A 21,770-nucleotide genomic window follows, 5' to 3' on the forward strand; every position below is an offset into this window, starting at 1 on the left:
TACCACTAGTAGTACACCGGAGCTTTTCAGGAGGTACGCGAGTAGCTTTCTGTAACACTTAATTGAAGTCAGATCAAAAATGTACTTAACTGACCCAACTGATCAGCATTAGCAGTGTTTTTGACATTCTTTTGAAATTCCTAGCCTTGCTCGTTTTAGAAAATATCTTAGCCTGGTGGAAAAAATAGGCCTATTTCTTAGGCTACCCATTTAAATAGGGTTTATGTGGTATGGAGCGATCGAAAGTCGTCTAGTGGTACGCGATCCGTATAAGGTTAAGAACCACTGGACTTTAATTGGAAGAAAGTGACATGCTATCGTGCTGACAAATGTGACGCAGTCAAAGGTTCATTATCACGTCTTAAATCGTGTTTCCACAATGCAACACGTTTTCATTTATTTGCATTTTGCATGCTTTTTTGTGAATGCCACCGCTTGCACATGCCCTCAGTCGGACAAACAGACCCGATTTTAACGTTTCCGTTTAATAACAAAGCAAAGTGCAAAGAGGTTAACGTACGCTCAAACTTATACAAAGTACTCCAAAAGCTCAGTTATTTAGATGTGCTTTAATTAAAGTGGAAGGCGCTCCTATAGTTGAGTATTGTTCTCTAGGGAAAGTTGGCAAAATATAAACCAGACCTCTTTTGTAAGCATAAAAAAATTGTCCCAAGAGCAGTCAAACAAAAACAAGCTAAATTAAAAATACAGTTTCCAGCTCTTAGCTTGAACATTCGTTTAATATTTGACAAGCTGTCACGATTTGGTCAATGCAAACCCACACAAGGTAATAAATTAAAGCGTTCATTGTCCAACAGTCACGTATGCATGTTCTTACAACACAAGCGCAAATTTAAACTTAAAAACAGCAGCGTTAGGGTCAGCGGGCGGACATAGGGCTACTATGATAGGTATCGACATTCCATATTAGAACGATTTCAATTGAGGTCGGAAGCTCATTTAGCAAATTGCTTTGGTTCAAAAGGTCTTTGTGGTCTCTTATGATTGAGTTCATGAGATCGACGAAGATTTGATTGCAAGTGTTGGCTCAAAAAAAGAATTTTACCTTAGTTGTTCAAGACTTGGTTCAGACACGTGGCGCCTGTATAGAAGCGTTTGTGTTTTTCTAACCTCAGCTCGGGAGTTAACATCCTGATTTAATACTCTTTTTCTGAATATAGGCTTGCCTTCTAAAAAAGATTTGAAGGAATTTTGCCTATATGGATACGAATTTTCATGTTACATGTCAATTGCACGTACGCTTTCAGCTGGTAGAAATTATGTTTAGGCAGAGTGGATATAATGGTGGTACGTGAAATGAATTTGTGATGTGGCAACCAATGGAAGGTTATCCATAACCAAATGTAGTGACTGGCTAGTTTTAGAGAGTATCTCTGTGTTTTCAAATTGTGAAAAAGACACTACGAAAAAACAGGCATAGCTTTTAGGACAAAAGTGATACGTAGAAAGGTATTAGTGAGCCTGGTTCAGATCGATATGTATGCCTAGCTACTTAAAACGAATTAATCTAACGGAACTATATGACAAGGACTATTTAAGCACAAAATTAAAACCAAAAAACTTGTTTCTTTTTTTGCAGATCCTGTCAAATACAGAACAAAAAATTATAAAAACTGAAAATACAAAAAAAAATTAAATAAAATTAGCAACCATGAGTTTTGGCGGCACTTGGGTTTTGCAAACCCAGGAGGGTTACGAAGCCTTCATGGGTCTGATGGGTACGTAAAAATGTCAGCGCAAACTTGTAAAGATGTGGTAAATGTGCTATTGTAACTGTGACCTTTGGCTAACAAATGTCATTAAAAACATGACTTTACCGTCATATACTTAAGTTCACACACAGTTTGTTGATTTCTTTTAGTTTTGTGTATATAGTAGGGTAAGGTAGTACAAAAATCAATAAACCGTTTGCGATGCCGAGTGTGAAACGAAAAAAAAAACATAATAGTTTTAGTATGCTTTATATAAAGCTGGACTCTTTAGTATTTCAGGTATTCAGGAGCCTTTTAGTATTCAGGAGCCATGACACGATTTCTGTAATTTTTCGTGTCCCAATCACCAAAGCACATAAAAAATTCTAACATGCATTTTCGTCACGATTGGAGTAATATGTTCAACGTTTGTGTCGATTCGGCGAAAGCTGCTTATAACCTGCAAAAATGTCCAAACGTTTTTCATCAACGTGCAAATGTTAATCTTTTTACCCACGTTCAAACAGCAAAGGGTGATCAAGACAGAGTTAAAAGTCGTGCCGGGTTCGGGCTAAAATTTCAATAAAACTGACTAGATTAAGACCTGACTTTGCATTCAGTATCATTTGTGCCGCAAATTTGCCAACTTTTGGGCCTGTTTCCGGCTTTGTTCAAAAGAAAAACAGGATCGGGGCGGGTTTCGCGCTTGTACTTTCCGTTGAAGGCCTGCTTACAGCTTTGGATTGAGGATCCCTAGTGAAACTCAAGTTGCATTAAATCTCACGCGGAGCTTGTGTGTAAGCTTTGTGTTTTGCTACAAATTAGATTTATGCCCTCCGATAGAAATCGTGTAACCGGCAATGAATGCAATATAGTAAACATTTCAAACTGAATGGTGTTTGTGTATGGTTGTTATTCCATGACTACAGTTTAACCATAATACAAAGTAATTACGTTCATCGTGCATCTAGATAAGGGATGTTGTACAAAAACTTTGCAAAGCCGAGTTTCCGAATTATCCCCCAGACCCTTCAGCATTTATTTAATGCGTCGTTTTCTATGAATGAAACTGTACATTGTATATATACACTCTATAGGGTACACAAAGTATTAATTACACGAGTAGGGCCATTAAAAAGCTCTTTTCGGCCGCGTATAAACTACATACATACGTTGTTTTATGAGTTTAACATTTTGTGGCAAAACAGGTGTTCCCGATCAATACATACAGGCTGGCAAAAACGCACCGGTCTTACTAATCATCAACCAAAGTGGGGATCAGTTTTCGGTGGAGACAAAAACTGGACCTCAATCTTGGACCGATACTTTCGAAATCGGAAAACCAGCCAAGATCACAGGGCCTGGGAGGAAACAAATGGACGTAGGTCTAGAAGTACAGTTTTTATCAGTGGTTTTATCAATGTTTGTGCCCTATTGCATGTTTTCACCCTGTGTGGTGTTATAAGAATGATTGTGTTGTTGGGTAGTGTGACATTACCCGGGTGAAGACGCACGAATAAGACGTCAAAACGTCGGATTGGGTTGTTTATAATTGCCGGTTGAGCAAGAAAACAAGCTTGTACGTTTGGCTATACTGGCCTTTGTAATCATAATATTCCAATCTGAAATCTAACATTTAAAAACCAAACAATGTTTAGACTGTGGTGCGACTAGAAGATGGAAAATTGCTTGGAGAATACAAAGTACCAGGGGCAACCATTCGTGCGTGTCGAGAATTGGACGGCGATTTACTCTATGATGTAAGTCAAGTTGTTAAATAGTGAAGACGAGGTAACGAAAAACGTTTTTTTTTTTATTGTCAAAATGATGCATCAGCTGCGTGAAAACTACCGCAATAAAAATCTTACACAATCAGAACTATTTATATTTACTTTTTTACATGACAAGACCTCAAATTTTGTTTTAGATTTTGTCGGTTGCCAACGTCACCTTCAAGCGGACGTTTAAGCGAACTTAATTTCCGCTAGGTGACGCCCAGATTACCTTTCCTGAATTTACAAGAAGATGGCACGTGTTGCAACGTACATTGCATCGAAATTGTCTACTCACTTTATTGACCGCTTCATAATTTTTTTTATCTGCAACAGTGAATATGTAGTTTGGCGTTCAGATTTCGCTATTGACAGTAACTGCTGTCAGTGAACTTTTGTGTAAAAAATGAAACTTTAAAATATAAGTCTAATCGTCTACCAGCCGATAACGTGAGAGAATATCTAGCGACTGGTTTGAATAAAATGTACATTTGCTGATGCGTCGTGAGTAATTTTTCAGTTCCGCTATTTCAGACGCTATAAATCACATTGTAATGTAAATGTCGAGTCATTTGAAAGCACATAGGTTGTAACCTTTTCAGACAAGTAAATTCCCCGCAATGTGTGAATCACAGCACACGATAAACTAGTTTGTGTACAGCTGTTAACATCATTGGTTTGAGACGAAAAAGTTGACCTTCATTGCTTCATATATAAAAGAGCGTTCGTACTAGATGTTTACGTGAGATTGGAATGTATGAGAAGAAAAATGGGTATTGAATTTGTCTGCAAATGAAGCAATCGCAGAGAAAGACCTGTAAGGCTACAGTGACGCTCTAAGCTCAATGGGGACCGTTTATATTACTTGTTTACGTGAAATTGGAACTTAAGAGTAGGGAGTATTGAATTTGTCTAACCATGAAACAATCGCACAGAAAGGACTGTAAGGCAATAGTGACGCTTTTAGCTTAAGGGAAACCTTGGTTACGGCTTTCGAGTCTTGCTGGGTAAATTTGTTTGCCTTTAGTTCGTTTTAACGTTAGTCAGTCTCGTTGAAGATTAAAGCAATTTCAGTTTAAACCGAATTTGAGTGTATTAACCTTTGCAGTAGCGAATGTAGGTAAGCGTTTGAAAAAGCTATAAAAGCAAAAACAAAGCATAGAGGGGAACACTAAATACGGATCTGTTCTTAAGTTTAATAATAGAATAACGGCCAAAATAGACGTAAAAACTACGTGACTCAAGTGGATATAAACAGGTGTAACTGTTGTGGCCCTTCATGTCACTGATGAAATTTTGTTTTAGATTTTGTCGGTTGCCAATGTCACCTTCAAGCGGACGTTTGAGCGAACTTAATTTCCGCTAGGTGACGCCCAGAGTATCTTTCCTGCATTCACAAGAAGATGGCACGTGTTGCCACGTACATTGCATCGAAATTGTCTACTCACTTTATTAACCGTTTCATTAATTTTTTTATCTGCAACAGTGAAAATTTGGTTTGGTGTAATGATTTTGCAATTGACAGTAACTGCTGTCAGTCGACTTTTGTGCAAAAAAATACTTTACAATACAAGTCTTCGTCTACTAGCCGTTAGCGTGACAGCAAATAAAGCTATACTGGTTCAATTAGAATGTACAGTCATTTGATGATGCGTCGTGGCTATATTTTTTCATTTCCGCTCTTACAGACGCTATAAATCACGTTGTAAATGTCGAGTTATTTGAAAAAACATAGGCTGTAACCTTTTCAGGCAAGTAAAGCCCCCACAATGTGTGAATCACAACACAGGATAAACTAGTTTGTGTACAGCTGTTAACACCAGTGTTTTAAAACGAAACAGTGACCTTCGTGGATTCAGTGTATTCGGTATAAAAGAGCGTTCATATTAGTTGTTTACGTGAAATCGGAATTTCGAAAAGAAAAGCGGTATTGGATTTGTTTGTAAATGAAGCAATCGCAAAGAAAGACTTGTAAGGCTATAGTGACGCTTAAAGCTCAATGAAAACCGTTCGTATTACTTGTTTACGTGAAATTGGAATGTGGAAAAGTGCAAAGAGTATTGAAATTGTCTGCCCATGAAAGAATTGCACAAAGACCTGTAAGGCGACAGTGACGCTTTTAGCTAAAGGGAAACCTTGGTTACAGCTTTCGGTTTATTGCTGGGTAAATTTGTTTACTTCGCTTTGTTTTACCGTTAGTCAGTCTCGCTGAAGATTAAAGCAATTTCAGTTTAAACCGTTGTATTTGAGTGTATTAACCTTTATAGTAGCGAATTTAGGCAAGCGTTTGAAAAAGCTATAAACGCAAAAACAAAGCATAGGGCAGGGGTTCCCAAACTTTTTTGGTCTGTGGCCCAAATGTCTATTTAATAGCGATTCGTGGCTCACCGCGTGCTGTAAATTGGGGCACAAAAAAAAAATAACTCAAAAACAGGCGAAATGGTTTCTGGCAATTTATTTTTAATGGGATGCTCTGAAATTTGGCTACAAGATTCGGAATTCTTTGCAAATATTATGTTTTTCAAAACAAAGCGCATAATATCTGCAGTATAGCGAAACAGTAGAATCTGTTCAAATGGCTCTGTGGCCCATTGAAAATGTCTTGATGGCCTAGTACTGGGCCATGGCCCACAGTTTGGGAACCACTGGCATAGGGGAACACTAAATACGGATCTGTTCTTAAGTTTAACAATAAAATAACGGCCAAAATAGACGTAAAAACTACGTGACTCAAGTGAAAATAAACAGGTGTAACTGTTGTGGCCCTTCATGTCACTGATGATGGCATGATCATTTGGCGAAACGTTTGATTAATAAAGCATTTCGCTTTTAACATCTATTTAGGCCGTTATTTGATCAATAAAGCATGGTCATTTAATTGTCATTCGTCACTACAAAAACTTTTTCTTTCCAAACATTGGTTTCATTTGAGTAATTTTACACATTTGTATATATGTGTAGATTTATCGTTGAGGCAAACAAAGTGCCTATTTGCTTGTTTAGCCGCGTTATGTCATAACCGGATATACCAATGACGTTATAGTCATCGAGCTAGCATATGCATTGAGGTCTATAGTATCTACGAAACACTATTAGGCTTTTCTACGCAGCTATTAGCTCAACACAACATGAAGAAATTGTTCTGCAAATTTGAGTGGCAGCATTTCTCAAATATTTAGTTGACATAGCGGTGATATGAAAAGGTTGTAGTACGTGTGGGCCAGTACACTTAACCTAAAGGTCCGTGCATGGGCTCACGTTTCATTGGGTTTGTGTATATGAGGTCATTGAAACGTGTTCAAAATAGGAACAGTCAATCTCAGACCAGCTAAGTCACAAGGCTTTGTTTGTCAAGTTTCCAAGCTGAGCAAATAACATTAAGGCAGTAAAAATGTTAAATCAGGCCCGTTGTAATAACTAAAACCTTTGTAGCCAGAAACTGGTGATTACCAAGCTAGTAAAAGCCATGGAATCTTTTTCAGTGTTAACACGTTTCATCCAAATACAGCAAACGTGCTTGTTTTGTCAACTGAACGAGCTATAAAAGCAAAATAGGTGAAAGTTTAATCAGCCTGGGCAACGAAATTTCTTTTATTTAAAAGGCGCTTATAGCAGTTGAAGCTCAGACTGAAAAGGCAATTTATTTTGGTCGGTTTTGTTTCCGTTCTTTACACCATTTGGTTAACGACATGAAATTAGAGTTTTATAACGTGTCTGGATTCCTTCTTTGCCCAATGGCCTTGCTATGCCTGTTTGTTATGTACTCAAACATTCCTAAAGCTATCTTTAGTCAGTTTAGTATGGTTGGAATGCTAGCTGCCAGTAAAAGTCAGGCTCCAGAAAAAGATATTTAAGTGCTTTTTACAACCACAATACGAAACAAAACTATGAAACAGAAGAATAGTGAAGTATATTGAAGTCCATTTAAGCGTTATTAGTAGAACCGTCTTGTAACTATGATATTACTGTGCTTTCTGGTGATGATTTGGACAAGTGCATTGCTATGCAGTCGGTTTTAGCCGAATCATATGTCCTATAGTGTCTTCCTCGGTGCAAGTTTGTAACGAGAGCAGTTATGTTTTTCAATGTCAATGTCAGGTTTTCGTTTTTCTATGAAAGTGTTTCATGGAATCATAAGTTCATGACGACTTCAAGCAGTTAGGTTACTGTAGAGTTATTCGTTACAATAGTCAACAATTTGGCTTAAATTATCATGCTGTATCACGAAATAAAAATAAAAGCATAAATGCAGAACTGTAGTTTATACTTACTTAAAACTATACTAATATTTACAGAGTTACAAATAAACAGTATGACTGAAGAAAGTGATGCAAAAAAACTAATTGCGGCAGCAACCGCTGCTAGGCAACACGCTTATTGTCGCTACAGCGAATTCCGGGTTGGTGCGGCTGTAATGACTGAAGACAGGACAATTATTGGCGGGTGCAACGTGGAAAATGCATCTTTCCCTGTTGGTATTTGTGCCGAACGAACAGCAATCGTAAAAGCCGTGTCTGAAGGCCATAAAAGTATTATTGCCTGCGCTGTGATCGGGTGGAGCGACGTTCCGCAAAAGTACGTTAATTTTTTAGTGTTTTTTTGTGTTTTGTGTTTTTTGTTACAAATTGAGCAATCAAATAATGTGATCAAATTTTAATGTCAACCTGTTCAATACCGGATATGACTCGACTAAACAAATCTTCATTTTCCATATAATCAAATACCTTGTTGCCAAATCATTGTACGTCGGACCTATTGAAGGTGTTATACCCAATCAGCCCGCCACCAGCATTCCCAAACGGCAAGGCGTAGGCTAGAAAAAATCACCGTGGTTCAAAATAGAGTTTAACTTAATTAACTTACGAAGAGAGGATTTCGTGAAAAAACATTGAAATATTTTTGCCGACACTCCTTTGTCAACCAAGATAATTTTTTCCGTAAATGCACAAGTGTGAATTTTTTCAACCTTCTTGCCGATTTTATTAATTTTCCAACACAGCAGTGCCAGACTAAAAAAACCCACTTCGGTTTGCCATTCACCTTAGTTCGCGTTTAAATTGTACGACCCTATCGAGTTGAAACGACTGTAACCGCAGATAATAACCAAAAGTCCAAGCTGGTATCCGATTCAAACTGCTACGTTTTGATGGTAACCATAAATTTGTTTTTACGCTTTTTAGAGTTATCCCTGACACTTGTCTCACCCCATGTGGAATGTGCAGACAGGCATTGAAAGAGGTACGTTTAAATTTACACTATTTTTTCATTTTTTTAGTTAAGTTTGTCCCCAGAAGAAAAAACCTTATTGTTTGTAAATATTGTTTGTAAAAGAAAGTTAACGATTTTAAATTTGCTTTGAGTAGGATATTTACCCATATATTTTTTTAACTATTTATTGAGGATTACATCCTATTTAAGTGACACTTAAATAGTTCCAAATAAAGTGTTTGTATATATTTTTTTATAAGTTCCATGTTTTAATGCAGGGGTCGGCAACCTTTTTTGCACTGCGGACCGGTTTGGAAACTAAAATTTTATCGCGGACCGGTCTTCAAAAAACTACAAATATATAGCTATAAAAACACTTAAATTAGTTTATCATGCCAGGGATACATGGGCAAAATGGTTTATAGCATTTAACCTGAAAAATTATACGGCCCGGTAACGAACTCTTCGCAGACCGGTACCGGGTCGCGGACCGGCGGTTGCCGACCACTGTTTTAATGAATTTAATTTCCAAGTCGAATAATGTTACAACGTATTCCAATTTACCAAACCAGAAATGTAATCGGGCCTTAACCGAAAATGCAAGCCTAAACCTGATGGTACCTGGTGAAAATGTTTAAACTAGCCACAACTTATCTTGCTGATAGTATTTGTTTATTTGCAGTTTGACAAAGATATGACAATCTACTGTGCGGCCAAGGACGGAAGTTACGAAACGGTTACGCTTGCAGAACTATTGCCCAGATCATTCGCCTCCAAGAATTTAAACGTCTAATTTTTATCCGAGAGAAAGTTTTTTGCAGTGCCCAAATGTGAAATATTAGAACAGCCCTTATTGCTATTTTTCTTGTTGTGATTTGTTCATAGCTTTAGATTTTTATGCATTCAAAGTTCACTGTGCTCAATGTTGTCTGATTTACTTCTTAGCAATTATCCTCGCTTCAAAATCGCAGATAAAAAACTGTATTAAACATATATTTTTGTTGCTTTGATTGTACTATTCCCACCACCAAATGAATGATTTGTTACCAAAATTCATATGTGTTTCTTTGAGTATAATGTGGTTACTTATGTACGCAAACTATTATTCAAAGAGTAAAATAAACGATATGCAAGTTTCATTCGATCTGTCTTGCAACTTATAAAAAAATCTTATTGCACACACACACAAAGGTTTCTTAAAAAAACGGGCCTGATTCGAGCCTGACTTTACAATCTGTGTCAGTATTTTTAAAAATAAATTTAACAAGCTAAGTAGCTAGTTGCTGGACCTAACCTTATGTGAAACAGCCCTAAAACGTTTAAGACCAATTGTCAATTGTGTTTGTTGACTTGGTGTTTCTGAAGCTTTAATGCAGGGGTGTGCAACCTGCGGCCCGCGGGCCAAATGCGGCCCTTGATTAAAGGTTGTCCGGCCGCAGAGACGCTTGGATTTCAAAAGTACTGGCAAAGGAGTTCAACTATTATATATTTTTGAGCAGATTATTGCTTCCGATGCTATTTTGCTGCGACCTGGCAATTTGTCGCTAAAATCAAATGCGAATTTTACTTGTAGTTAAGCATATTTGGAATGCAACAAAGTAAAACCACCTTGTGTTATACACAGGTGCGGTATGCGTTCTAATTTTGGCAATTGTATTTAGCCCCACAGTGACAAAGGTTGCACACCCATGCTTTAATGTATTATACGCCTGTCAATCAAACTTTCCGGCCTGAGCGGCCTTCTTAAAAACAATTCGGTTCGGGCCGGGTTTCGGGCTTTTATTTTTGGGTTCGGGCTGTAGTTTTAGGCCTGTTTAATACTGTGTTGTAAACCTTCCCCGAAAAAAGGTGCAATCAAAAGGCAAAACGCGTCAAGAGAGTGAATTTACCGGTTAAACTGCCATAATCCAGTCCACAAACCCATTATAAACAGGAAGTAGTAGCCTTTATGGACAAAACAAACACACCCAGTTGGCATAGGACGGTTAATCCAACTCACAGTTGCACATTCGTCAAACTAGTTCCTTGCATCAAAGCACATTACAGTCTGTTAAATCGTCGTACAGTGAAGGCAACTGTTTAATTATGAAAGGCGCATGTTATAGCAGTTGTAAATTTGAGTGCTGCTAAACATACAGCCAAAAGATAGGAGTTGGTTTAAGCGAAGTTAGAAGGGCCTCATTATAAGAGGATCCCGTTGCGTGTTTTGTTTTAGATTTCATAGCTTCAGATCAGTAACCTTAAGTTATTAAGGTATGAGGTAAAAAATTAAAATTAAAACAAATTTCTGATTTGGTCGCAGTATTTTAAGTAAAATGCACATTTTGAGTCATATGGGGAAATAACCGTAGTTTGTTGTAGAGTTGTTGTATTCGCTTACATGAACCGAGAAAGCCATAAACATTTGATGAAATATATTTTCTGTGAGAATACTAACGATTGATTCTGTTTGGCCCAGGGTTTTGGATTATATTGTTGTAGAATTTAAACGCAGCGATTAGGAACTTTAATGGGAAAATAATCAAGTTGAAGTCTTTTAGTCAAGAGTTTTAAGCGAGCTCTGCGTAACTAACTATACAACGTCTGAACAATTTTTGTTAAAAACCTGAATTAGCCCGGAAGTTTGGCTTGCTTATAATTTCTTATCTCATTATTTTTCAGCTATTTTGTTTCCAAAAAAATTGATCCATATTATAAAGCCAAAACCTTAAATAAAACTAGTATGGATAATTTAATCGATTTTCAGGCTTTGGTTAACTCTGCTGCAGCTGCAAAGGAGAAAGCCCATTGCCCTTACAGCAATTTTCGAGTAGGTGCTGCCGTTCTGACCGAGGATAAGAAGATTTTTGGTGGTTGCAATGTTGAGAACGCAAGCTATGGTGTTGGGATTTGCGCTGAGCGAACAGCTATTGTAAAAGCTGTATCAGAAGGTCACAAAAAAATTATTGCTTGCGCTGTAAGCACGTAAGTTTTATTTATAAGCAAAATTACCTTTAGCTTGTAACCACGTATGCTAGGAAATTCAATAATGTGATGGGGCTCATGGGGTCAAAACGATAGTTTGGTAAAAAAAAATCTGTTAGATCAGTGGTTCTCAACTGGTGGTCCATGGACCACTAGTGGTCCATGATGCCTTTTTGGTGGTCCACAGGACGTCCACTAAATTTAGTATTAAACTAGAGGTGATTACATATTTCACGTTAAAAGAGTATCAAAATGCAAGCTGTTAATAAATATCTCACTTCTTGAAAATCGGTTTTAAAGAAGTATGTTTCAAGCCCAAATGGTTGTTTTGTATGCGTACTTCAATCTTGCTTAAAAACGAAATGGTCCATGACATTATTTTTACTAGGCTGGTGGACCATGGCCCGAAACGAGTTGAGAACCATTGTGTTAGATAAACTATCCCACTATCTTGAATTGTGAACTGGAAAGTGGTGCACCGAATCGGTTATATTAGAGTTTTGACAAAACCGTACACGATATTTTTTTAATTATCTTTTTTATCGGGCTGCAAGTTAGTTATTCGACCCTATCGATTTGCTCGAAGAAATTCGACAAGTCAAAGATTCGGAATATGAAATTTTATTTTTGCCATGACGTATTAAGTCGAATAGTCAGAGGCGCGCTGAAATGAAAAATGGACTAAATGTAAGCTTATGATAAATCTATGTTGTGTAATACAGGGATATGGATGAAATCATAGCTCCATGCGGAATGTGCAGGCAAGCCTTAAGAGAGGTAAGTTAAAATTGAATTTAAAATTGAAAAGTTAAAACAAGAAGTTCATTTTAAAAGAACGGTCAAATGTCCAGGTAAACGACATGAAGAGTTGTTGCTATTAATTGCTGATGTATGGTAGAGCATATCGAATAGTTAATCAAGTACCTTTCTAGGGATTCCAAGGGAGTCAAATGCCCCGTGCTTTTGTCGATGTTTGGGCCTAGATAATTATAATATCGCACTGGTTATAGGCGAGTTGATTATTTAGGTCTCAATGTTTATTAAATAAACTATAATTTACTTGCGTTCAGTACAACAAAATTGAAATTAGGCTACAGCAAGGTATGCAACCTGCGACCAATCAAATAAAGGTTGTGCGGAGACGTACGAATTTTAAATCAATCGTGCTAGCGACCGTTGCCATGTCCTATTTTATTTCTGATCAGATCAATGCACCCAGTGCTACTACCTGGAACCTAACACTACGGCCAGGATCACTGAAGAATTTACTGGTGGTCGTAACCTCTATAACTGATAAATATTAGGCACGCAACAAATACAAGTCAATTTTTGTTATAAAGTTAGATGCGGCCCTCGGCCTGATTTTGTTCTTTGTAACTTATTTTGCCAACACGTTTTAAAGATTGTAGGCCTACACCCCTGTACTACAGTATCTTGTGTTTCTAGTTCGGTCCAGGCATGACGATTGCATGTGCTAACAAAGATGGAAAATATCAAACCTTTACAATGGATGAGTTACTTCCCAAATCATTTGGACCCGAACATCTGGGAAAATAAACCAAAACTTTTGCACCCCACCGTAAAATTGGTCGAATTCTGTCGTGCTGGCTGCATGCTTTAATACTGTGCTTTCTGTACGTAAACTTACACATTCGCCATACCTAAAGATATTGGGCAACTTTTGTTTAATTTTTGGAGTCTTTCGTGTGTTTAATGTAGAACTTTTGTTTGGTTTAGACATGTGTTAATATATTGAGTAAAAACTGAACTGGGTATTAAACAAATTGTACAGTTTAATAAATAATACAGAAAAAAGATTCTAATTTTTTAACGTTGCAATTTGTCTGTTCTACAATTTGTACGACACTTTAATGATCGTTTTTCTTAAAAATAAAATGTACTGCAATCTACGTACAAATATAAGAACAACAAAATACACTCTTTACTGACAAATTCATTCGATCAACGAACTGATACCTTTTCTGAAAAGGAAACACAAGTAAAATGCTGTAAAGAGGATGTTTTTTCATATCCAGTGCACAAATATCAAGTCGCATGTTATAAAAAGGATGTATGGTAGCTTATGCTGACACAGTGGCAAGTATTAATTAATCGTTGTATCAATGTCAGTACGTTTTAGTTTGCTTGGGTTGAATACTATACAAAATACATTGCAGCAAGTAAACGAATCAGAGAAGTACTGAAGGCCATTAGTTCGGACATATTTAGCCGATGAAAAAAGCAATACGTCTTTGCATGTAACGAATATGTTCAAGTTTAAACGGGAGTATCGTCGCTTTGAAACGGTTCAAAACCAACTATCTAAGAGAAAAGGGGCATAGTGCAGTTTTTAAGGTGTGTGCAACAACTATAGTTTAAAGCAGGTTCTGTTGGAATGTGGCGGATTGTTTTAGGCGCATATTGTTATGGATACAAGTTGATTTAAATCAGAGTTAAAGGGGTTCAAAGGGACAAGTGCACATTTCGTTTGCACCCTTTAAAGTATTTGATCAGTAGCCTAGGTAGGCTAATGATTAAGGGGAGGGTAGGCGATAAACATATGTTGGTAAACAAGTTCTGATTTCGTTGCAGTATTTTGACTGAGTAAAGTGCGAACTTCAAGTCCTATGTAGGATACGTGGGTGAATGTCGCTTTTCTTCGTCAAATTTTGCTTGTTGAAATAGTTACTTTACAAGTTGCATTCAGTAGACCTACAGTGTTATGCGAGGCCTTGTTAGTTGGCAACGCCTAAACCACAGTTTTATGAACGCAAATTAGGCCCGAAAGTTATGCTATTCTTTCTTTAGAAATATTTTCATCTTGCTTGCTAAAACTGCTCAATATAACCGACATGGTTGAATTAATCGATTTTAGGGCTTTGGTGGACATTGCTGCAGTTGCAAAGGAGAAGGCTTATTGCCGCTACAGCAATTTTCGAGTAGGCGCAGCCGTTCTGACCGAGGACAAGAAGATTTTTAGTGGCTGTAATGTTGAAAACGCAAGTCATGGGATTGGAAGCTGCGCTGAACGAACAGCTATTGTCAAAGCTGTATCGGAAGGACATAGGAAACTAATTGCATGTGCCGTAAGCGGGTAAGTACGGTGAGGTCCATATAGTAGGTTATTAAGTAAGATAAAATATTGGCTAAGTTTTTAATTTTAAATTAACTAAAGCTTTAAGGATAACGTAGCTTCCATGCGGTCGTGGTGTATAATCAGGTTTCATCTGCAATCAATCTTCAAGTCATTCAAATTTTTGTTGTTAAAGAGGTTCGTACGATGAAAGTAGCTAATTAGGCTACACAAATTTTGTACGCAAACACCGTATTTACTACATTGTAAGTCGCCCTCGATTGTAAGCCGCATCTTGAGGTGTTAACAAAATAATGTAAGCCGCGCGCTGGAATTTGTGATAGTATTGTTTCAGAATACATCTTTCTGTTGTTATATGGTATAACTATTTGCTCATATTTGTTAGTTATGTTGATAACTGTACCCAACAGAACGTATATTAACGTATAATCTGTGCTTACATACAAGTTTTGAACCCTAAATAATTTAAAATGTTTGAGTGTAGAAATAATTTCAGGATAAAATTAAAATGTAAGCCGCACAATTGGCAGCTAAAAACAATATCAGCCGCGGCTTCAAGTAAATACGGTATGTACAAAAATAATGAACCATCCCTCTTTTGAGTTGATTTGAACTTGAAAATTAGGCTATATTGTTTTCATCACAAAATTTTTACAACACACAAAATCGAGTCGTAGCCAAGTTGCCAATATGCTTTTTTATAAAAAAAAAGTGGGCCTACACATCAGCCTAAATTAAGCCCCGTTTACACTAGACGTAGCGTAACGCAGCGAAGTTGGCCGAGCCTGTGTCCGGTTTTAAACCACTCCCATTTGTTTCTATGGTAACGAACAGTTCGTCCAATTTCACGTCGCTTCGCCCAGTGTAAACAGGCCTCAATGAGTTTTCACATTTTTTATTGAAGGGATATGGACGAAATCCTCACCCCGTGCGGAATGTGCAGACAAGCTTTAAAAGAGGTAAGTAACAAAACAAGATTTTTGGATGGTTGAGAAATGTATGCTATGCTACAGTATAAACACATTTTCGGAAAAAGTCAAATTTCTCACATATGAAACCGTCCGTTTTTAAGAAGGAAACATTAGCTGAAAATACTTGGGATTTAAGTTTATTCAACACGAAACATAAGGGTGGGAAACTTTAGATACGTTGTGTAGTGATAGCTACAGCAGAGTTGCAATCGAGCCTGAAAACCGGCTCGAACCCGAATCGTTTTTGAGAAGCGCGCTTTAGCCCAAAAGTTTCATTGACACATTGAAGTCTCAGGAAAGACCAAGACAACAAACTCAATAGACCATTAATCTTCAGCAAGGCGTTTTTGGGTTGTTTATTTAGGTCAGGTTCAGCAACTTAGCTGGATAAGTTTAATCAAAAAATACTGACACAGAGTATAACGACATGCCTGGACCAATAAGCCCCCTTTTTTAACAAACTCAAGCCCGAACATGACTAGACTACGGGGTGCATGTTTAAAAAAACAAGAAACGAGTATATTTTGTTTAAAGCTGTTAGGAAATGTTGCAAATGATTCTGGTCTTACATTATCTTGTGTTAACAGTTCGGTCCAGACATGACGATTGCATGCGCTGACAAGGATGGGAATTTTCAAACATTCTCAATGCATGAATTACTTCCCAAATCATTTGGACCCGAACAACTGGGATTCTAAATTACCACATCTGCAGTTTACTTTAAATTAATCGAATTCTGCCTTAGTAATTTAATAGTGCTTCATGTGCGTAAATACATCATGCGTTACGTTTACCCAAAATTTATCCTGCATTTTGCAATTATTAAAAATGGGTGAAATTGTTTATTTGGTTAAAAGATGTGTAGTTTTTATGCTAAATTTGAATTATACACATATGATAATATGTACACGGTAATAAATGAAAAGTTATGTGTTGTATATTTGGTCTGGGTTTAGTTTATTTCTTCAGTCATACAACACATGTTTATAGTAGGTAGATACAGTTTGGACTTTGGATAAATGTTTTTATTCAGAAAACGCTTCCAAATTAGGTTTAAAAACTGTTAAGAACTACCTTACAACAAAAAAAGGCCACCACACTGTAAACTAGGGATGACCCGATAGTACTGTATCGGCGCCGATACCCGATGCTTCGAGCAGTATCGGTACTCGTCCGATACTTTAGCGGTATCCGTACAAGTACCGATACTTTTTTGAGACCTTATCATGTGTAAAATTGAAAATGAAAGGAGGCAAAAAACAACAACCATCGGCTGTGATAAAATATTTATGGGACTACAACTAAAAACGCGTTCGTTTTGGATTTAATGAAATATGATGACCTAAATCGCTACAGCGACTTAATGCCGTAACACGTTTTTTAGGCCCGCGTTAATTGCGAGCGAGCGTCACAACGCACAAAGTTCATTGTAGACGTTTGTAAGCATAAGTTTCGAAACGGCAGGTGTTTAATTTGTATGGCCAAGTGTATTTAGACATTCCTAGTGTTATCAGTGACAAATTATTTTCTATGCCGTTAGGTGAACTTTTAAATCCCAATTAAACTACCTGCGATTTTGCAATACAAAAGTTGGCGTTAAGAAATGACCCAAACGTCATATGTTTTTGGATTCCTTCACTGTTTTGGGGATATTAACAGACAATCCCATTCTCTGCCTAAAGCCATGATCGTTAAATGTTTTTTGTTGTCAAAGTCGTAAAACATTAACGCCGGTAAGACGTTACGAACAATAGACGCCGGTAAGACGTTGCAAAGCGCGTAGCATAAACGTAATCACGTGATCAGATGCGTAACAACAAGTGCACCAATCGTTAGTTATGCCTCCAATGCACCACCGTCGTTAGGGCATCGTTAGCTCGCCAGCTGATTTGCCAAAGAGTCTTTACCAGACCTGGGCATTTTATGGCCTTAAGTGATTTATTAGACTGAGTGTGTTGTTAAATTAACTGTGATGGGAAAACACATTACAAATACATCAGTTTGAAAATGTTTTTGCTTGTTTGCAAAGTATCGGGTATCGGTATCGGATCGCAGTACTTTTGGGGTAAAATATCGGGTATCGGTATCGGTTCAAAATATTGGTATCGGGCCAACCCTACTGTAAACTGAACCAATCATTATCAAATCATTTTATTAGTCAAGAACAAAAAGGTGATAACTATTGTGTAATAGCTAAGTAGACAGAAGATTGAAAAACTGGTTTTAAGTTAAGCACATAAACATTGTAAAAACGTTTTTTTGCAAAATAGTTGCAAAAGTTTGTATGTTTGTTGATTTGTAGTTACACAAACAAACTTACCATGTTAAATTGAGAGCATCAAGTTTCACAAAATATCAACATTGAGTTTCAAAGTTACAAAGATTCCCTGAATGTAATTCAATTCCTGGGCAGTTTATTGTTGCCAACTTGTACTCAATCTGACAACCATTTGCTAGGCTTAGAAGTTATGCATCGTCCTTGTGATATTCAACTGTTTTCTTTTTCTTGTGGATGGAAACATTATTCCAGGCTAACAAGATATGGTGATAAAACAAAAGTCAAATAAAACCAACCAACTAGCTTCAAATACAAACACAAGTATATATATATTTAATGCTAGACTTACCTTTTTGACAACTTACATTAGCTGGATACTGATTAATAAACTAGAAAGAGCCAGTCCAAAACACATGCAAAATTTATTGTAACATATGTATTTGGACTAAATAGGAGATGTATACCATACATACTAACCTTGACAATCAAATACTTCTTAGCAAACGGCTGCTGTAAAAAGATCTCTTCTTTTCTCCACAAGAAAACAAACCTATGGAAGTATTCCAGGATAATAAAATGGGTGCAATTCCTGTGCACTATAAACAAAAGTGTAAGAACATCTGGATCTACAAGAAAAACACTAATTAGTGCTAAAAAAAACCTGCTAGCTTTGTGCCGACTGCCGAAGGCAAACATGATGCCAAATTGATTTGTGTGTGAAGTGATGCGTAACACAAGCTCAAGTTATTTTTGCGGGGGTAAGCCTAGCCTCTTGTTTTAGGTCAGTTTTTCAACTATAAATTAAAATAAGTAAACCCACACCTTTTGTTCATAAACTTTTTGTCGAATGACGGTCAGGCGAAAATTTTGTGAAATAGTGCATCAAAAGGTACAATACTGGGTTTGAGATTATACTGCAGCAGCAAAACTGCGCACTTTAATGCACTTAGCCAGAAGCGGCTATCATCTTAAAACAGGCCAGCTTTGACATTACGTTGTGTTTTTAACTGTTAAGACGTGAATAGTAAAGGTTGACGTACTTTTTACACAATCACTTTCAATCCAATAACCACTGAAGTTTTTACCTGTTTGATTGCACAACGATCTTCAAGTTTTTTCACATGTTAGACATAAAACCGATGTAAGAAAATAAACGCCAATATACAGTTGTTTATGTATATACGTGGCAGGGTGCAATTTATAACAATTGGAGAGAACATCTTGTTAATTTAGCCTACATCAAAAAAGACCACCGCATTGTAAACTGAAGCCGTCATTGCTATTAGTCAAGAAGAAAAAGGTAATAACTATTGTGTACTAGCTAAGTAGACACGATGTTCTTGGGGCCAGCATTTGGATCAGTGCAACGTGATCAATTTTCCAGTTCCTTTGCACTTAATACACGACAAAATAATACACAACAAAATTTTATTTCGTCCAACTCGTTGATAAACCACACCAGTGTTTCCAAATATATTTCATTTAGATTTGCAAACATTGGTTAAGAAATTGCATTCCGCAAATAATGTGGTCACCGATTAAAATATTTTTAGAAACACTGCCATTTGAAGTCGCTATTGCGTTTTCACATGCGGAATGTGATCCATAATATCATGTTGTAAAGAAGGAGAGAATAAAGAAATGTGCAACTAAAAAGCAGCGTGTGATCATTTGGTCGCCTGCGAGCGAAAAAAACAAACAAATATTTTTAGGAACATTTACAATAAAGTGCGATATGGAAAAGTTGTGTAAAAGAAACAATTCTTTAGTTCAGTTTACGAGAAAAATTGCAAAATAGCTTAAATTAGTATCAGGTATAACCCAATTTAAAGTTTAAGTTTACAAAAATTGCCTATAACTAGTTCACACCCAATATTGTTTTTTTCTTGCTGGCCGTGTTTTTGGCCTATTAAAAATTAAATAGAGTCAAAATGTTGACTTTTTTGTGCATTATAGTATAAGACATACAGTCAGTACCGACAAGGTATCTGAAAATTAAAATATCGAATCAACGCCGTACAACGTGCTAATCGCTGATCATGCACAAGACGTTGAAAAGAACAAGATTCTCGCAGCTACAACGTATAACGGACGGACTGACAACACGCAATACTGCAAGCAGGAAAAAAGAAGGACGAACGCTCACTGGAGGATATAAAAATAACGTTCAAGATTTCTAGTTGTGCGCTTTGGTACCGAGCTCGGCGAAATCACCTAAGCGTCACAATATTGCACCAATTAAGTTTTCGACCGCTATCTCACATCGAGAGGTCAAGAAACTGACTCCGGAAGGAAATCAACTCGGGGAATTCCCGTTGTCGATACACTTTGGGCGCCGCCAAAACTGAGCGACTTCCGGCAAGATTCGAAACGGACGTTGGTAAAACACTGACTTTTTTCTCTTATAAACTCTTATAAATCCCGTTTGTGCGCCGAAAATGAGCGTCAAAAGAAACAAAATGATGAAACCAACGAGTACAACAAGTTTTGGGGATGAAAAACAAAAAAATAGTTTGTGTAATACTGAACAGATGGCAGTGGCAGTCAGCTAGCAGACGAACGGCACCATCGCCGTTGTTGCTGGAGACACATCCTTGCCGAATATTCAACACTTAACAGGCGTCCTTTGCATGTGATACCATTGACTAAAGACCTCCAAGGGGCTTCACGTGGTCTCCTGCTCCGGCGCGCCTCCAGTGGACGACGATTGCTTTTTAATCGACCGCTTGGAGTCGCTCGACTCGGGTTTTTGATCGTCGATCGAAGAATCGTCGGCGCTGTCGCTCGAGATAGATTGTCTGTCGGATTTTGGAACGCGTGACATTTCCATCTGCGGCTGGGAGTCGGCCGGTGTTCGGGGCGATGTCGCCGACCTCACCGACGCGGGCGTTTCTGTCGGTTCACGGAAGCTTCCCTGCCGCCGACAGCAACAGATAAACGTGGACCGACGAAGTGAGGTTTCTGACTTAGATTTGTTTTCGAGTTTTGGACTTCGACCTTTTGGTAGTAAATAAATAAATAAATAAATAAATAAATAGTTGAAAAATGGTTAAAATCCATAAAACACCAAGTATGAAGTGCAAACACGTTATATATCTATTCCTGAATTTAAACCTGAAGGTAAAAAAGGTTTCAAAATTCTGTGTAAAACTGTATGCTTAATACCAAAGAAGGTAATCATATCTAATATATGTATGGTTCGTGATTATTCTAACACCTAAAATCCAAAATTCACATCACCGTACAAGTCAATTTTACAATTTTACATACAACAATGCAAGGCACCTTATAATTTTTTTCTTCGGCCGCTCTATAATAATGGTTTGCACCATATCTAAAGCTCTAACACAGTGGTTCCCAACCTTTTTGTAGTCACGGACCCCTTTTATAAATTTTATCGGTCCGCGGACCCCCAACGTAATTTAGTCTTTTTTCGTTTCCTGCATTATACGTTATTATACTTTTTTGTGGGGGGCAGAATTTTAATCAACCTTCACAATCCTTTAATCTCAATAAAGCTCTGTACTGTAGTAGTCAATCCACTAAAGGAGATATATTTTCTGGTGTACAATACTTAAAACAAAGCGCAAAGAATTCTATTGTTAATGTGTGTTGTGATGTCACAATGGAGGTAACAATCACAAGTTTTCCTGATCCAAGGGTTTGATAAACAGTTTGCACTTATATATAGGATTGTAAAAACGGTTTGGGAACTTAAAAATATTGTACTGTTGTTAATGCTACTGCAAATATTTGTCTCCACGGACCCCT

General features: G+C 37.3%; 4 protein-coding genes and 1 long non-coding RNA gene across 11 annotated transcripts in view; 3 read left to right on the forward strand and 2 right to left on the reverse strand.

Annotated features, from left to right (window-relative positions):
• Positions 1-1,604: 1,604 nt before the first annotated feature.
• On the forward strand, positions 1,605-5,071 carry LOC145229913 (fatty acid-binding protein 2, liver-like). 2 transcript variants are annotated; one of them, XM_080095257.1, is made up of 4 exons: positions 1,605-1,739; positions 2,921-3,093; positions 3,371-3,472; positions 3,640-5,071. In XM_080095257.1, the coding sequence occupies exons 1-4, from the start codon at positions 1,673-1,675 to the stop codon at positions 3,688-3,690; spliced, it is 393 nt and encodes a 130-aa protein (XP_079951383.1). In that variant the 5' UTR covers positions 1,605-1,672; the 3' UTR covers positions 3,691-5,071. The 2 variants fall into 2 exon arrangements, with proteins under 2 accessions (XP_079951383.1, XP_079951384.1); XM_080095258.1 differs by having other exon boundaries at positions 4,790-5,071.
• A 63-nt stretch (positions 5,072-5,134) lies between these two features.
• LOC145229912 (cytidine deaminase-like) lies at positions 5,135-9,831 on the forward strand. The gene is made up of 3 exons (XM_080095256.1): positions 5,135-8,059; positions 8,665-8,722; positions 9,375-9,831. Exons 1-3 carry the CDS (start codon positions 7,731-7,733, stop codon positions 9,483-9,485), a joined length of 498 nt encoding a protein of 165 aa, XP_079951382.1. The 5' UTR covers positions 5,135-7,730; the 3' UTR covers positions 9,486-9,831.
• A 1,501-nt stretch (positions 9,832-11,332) lies between these two features.
• On the forward strand, positions 11,333-16,659 carry LOC145229866 (cytidine deaminase-like). 2 transcript variants are annotated; one of them, XM_080095203.1, is made up of 4 exons: positions 11,333-11,656; positions 14,532-14,750; positions 15,655-15,709; positions 16,309-16,659. In XM_080095203.1, exons 1-4 carry the CDS (start codon positions 11,415-11,417, stop codon positions 16,417-16,419), a joined length of 627 nt encoding a protein of 208 aa, XP_079951329.1. In that variant the 5' UTR covers positions 11,333-11,414; the 3' UTR covers positions 16,420-16,659. The 2 variants fall into 2 exon arrangements, with proteins under 2 accessions (XP_079951329.1, XP_079951331.1); XM_080095205.1 differs by lacking the exons at positions 14,532-14,750; positions 15,655-15,709; positions 16,309-16,659 and adding exons at positions 12,379-12,433; positions 13,103-13,566 and having other exon boundaries at positions 11,336-11,656.
• A 1,200-nt stretch (positions 16,660-17,859) lies between these two features.
• LOC145229868 (uncharacterized) lies at positions 17,860-18,647 on the reverse strand. Its single transcript, XR_013860498.1, has 2 exons — positions 18,477-18,647; positions 17,860-18,252 (listed from the first exon to the last, which is right to left on the reverse strand). It is a non-coding gene; the product is annotated as an uncharacterized LOC145229868 (long non-coding RNA).
• Positions 18,648-19,410: 763 nt separating this feature from the next.
• Positions 19,411-21,770, reverse strand: part of LOC145227531 (uncharacterized) — a 35,530-nt gene continuing 33,170 nt past the window's right edge. For all 5 annotated transcript variants that reach the window (XM_080092373.1, XM_080092372.1, XM_080092371.1 and 2 more), the window contains one exon: positions 19,411-20,996. In XM_080092373.1, the coding sequence (XP_079948499.1) occupies positions 20,665-20,996 (332 nt within the window). In that variant the 3' untranslated portion in view covers positions 19,411-20,664. The remainder of the gene's footprint in view (positions 20,997-21,770) is intronic.

Source organism: Phallusia mammillata, chromosome 5, assembly GCF_965637545.1.
Source record: "Phallusia mammillata chromosome 5, kaPhaMamm4.hap1.1, whole genome shotgun sequence".
Classification (NCBI taxonomy): Eukaryota; Metazoa; Chordata; class Ascidiacea; order Phlebobranchia; family Ascidiidae; genus Phallusia; species Phallusia mammillata.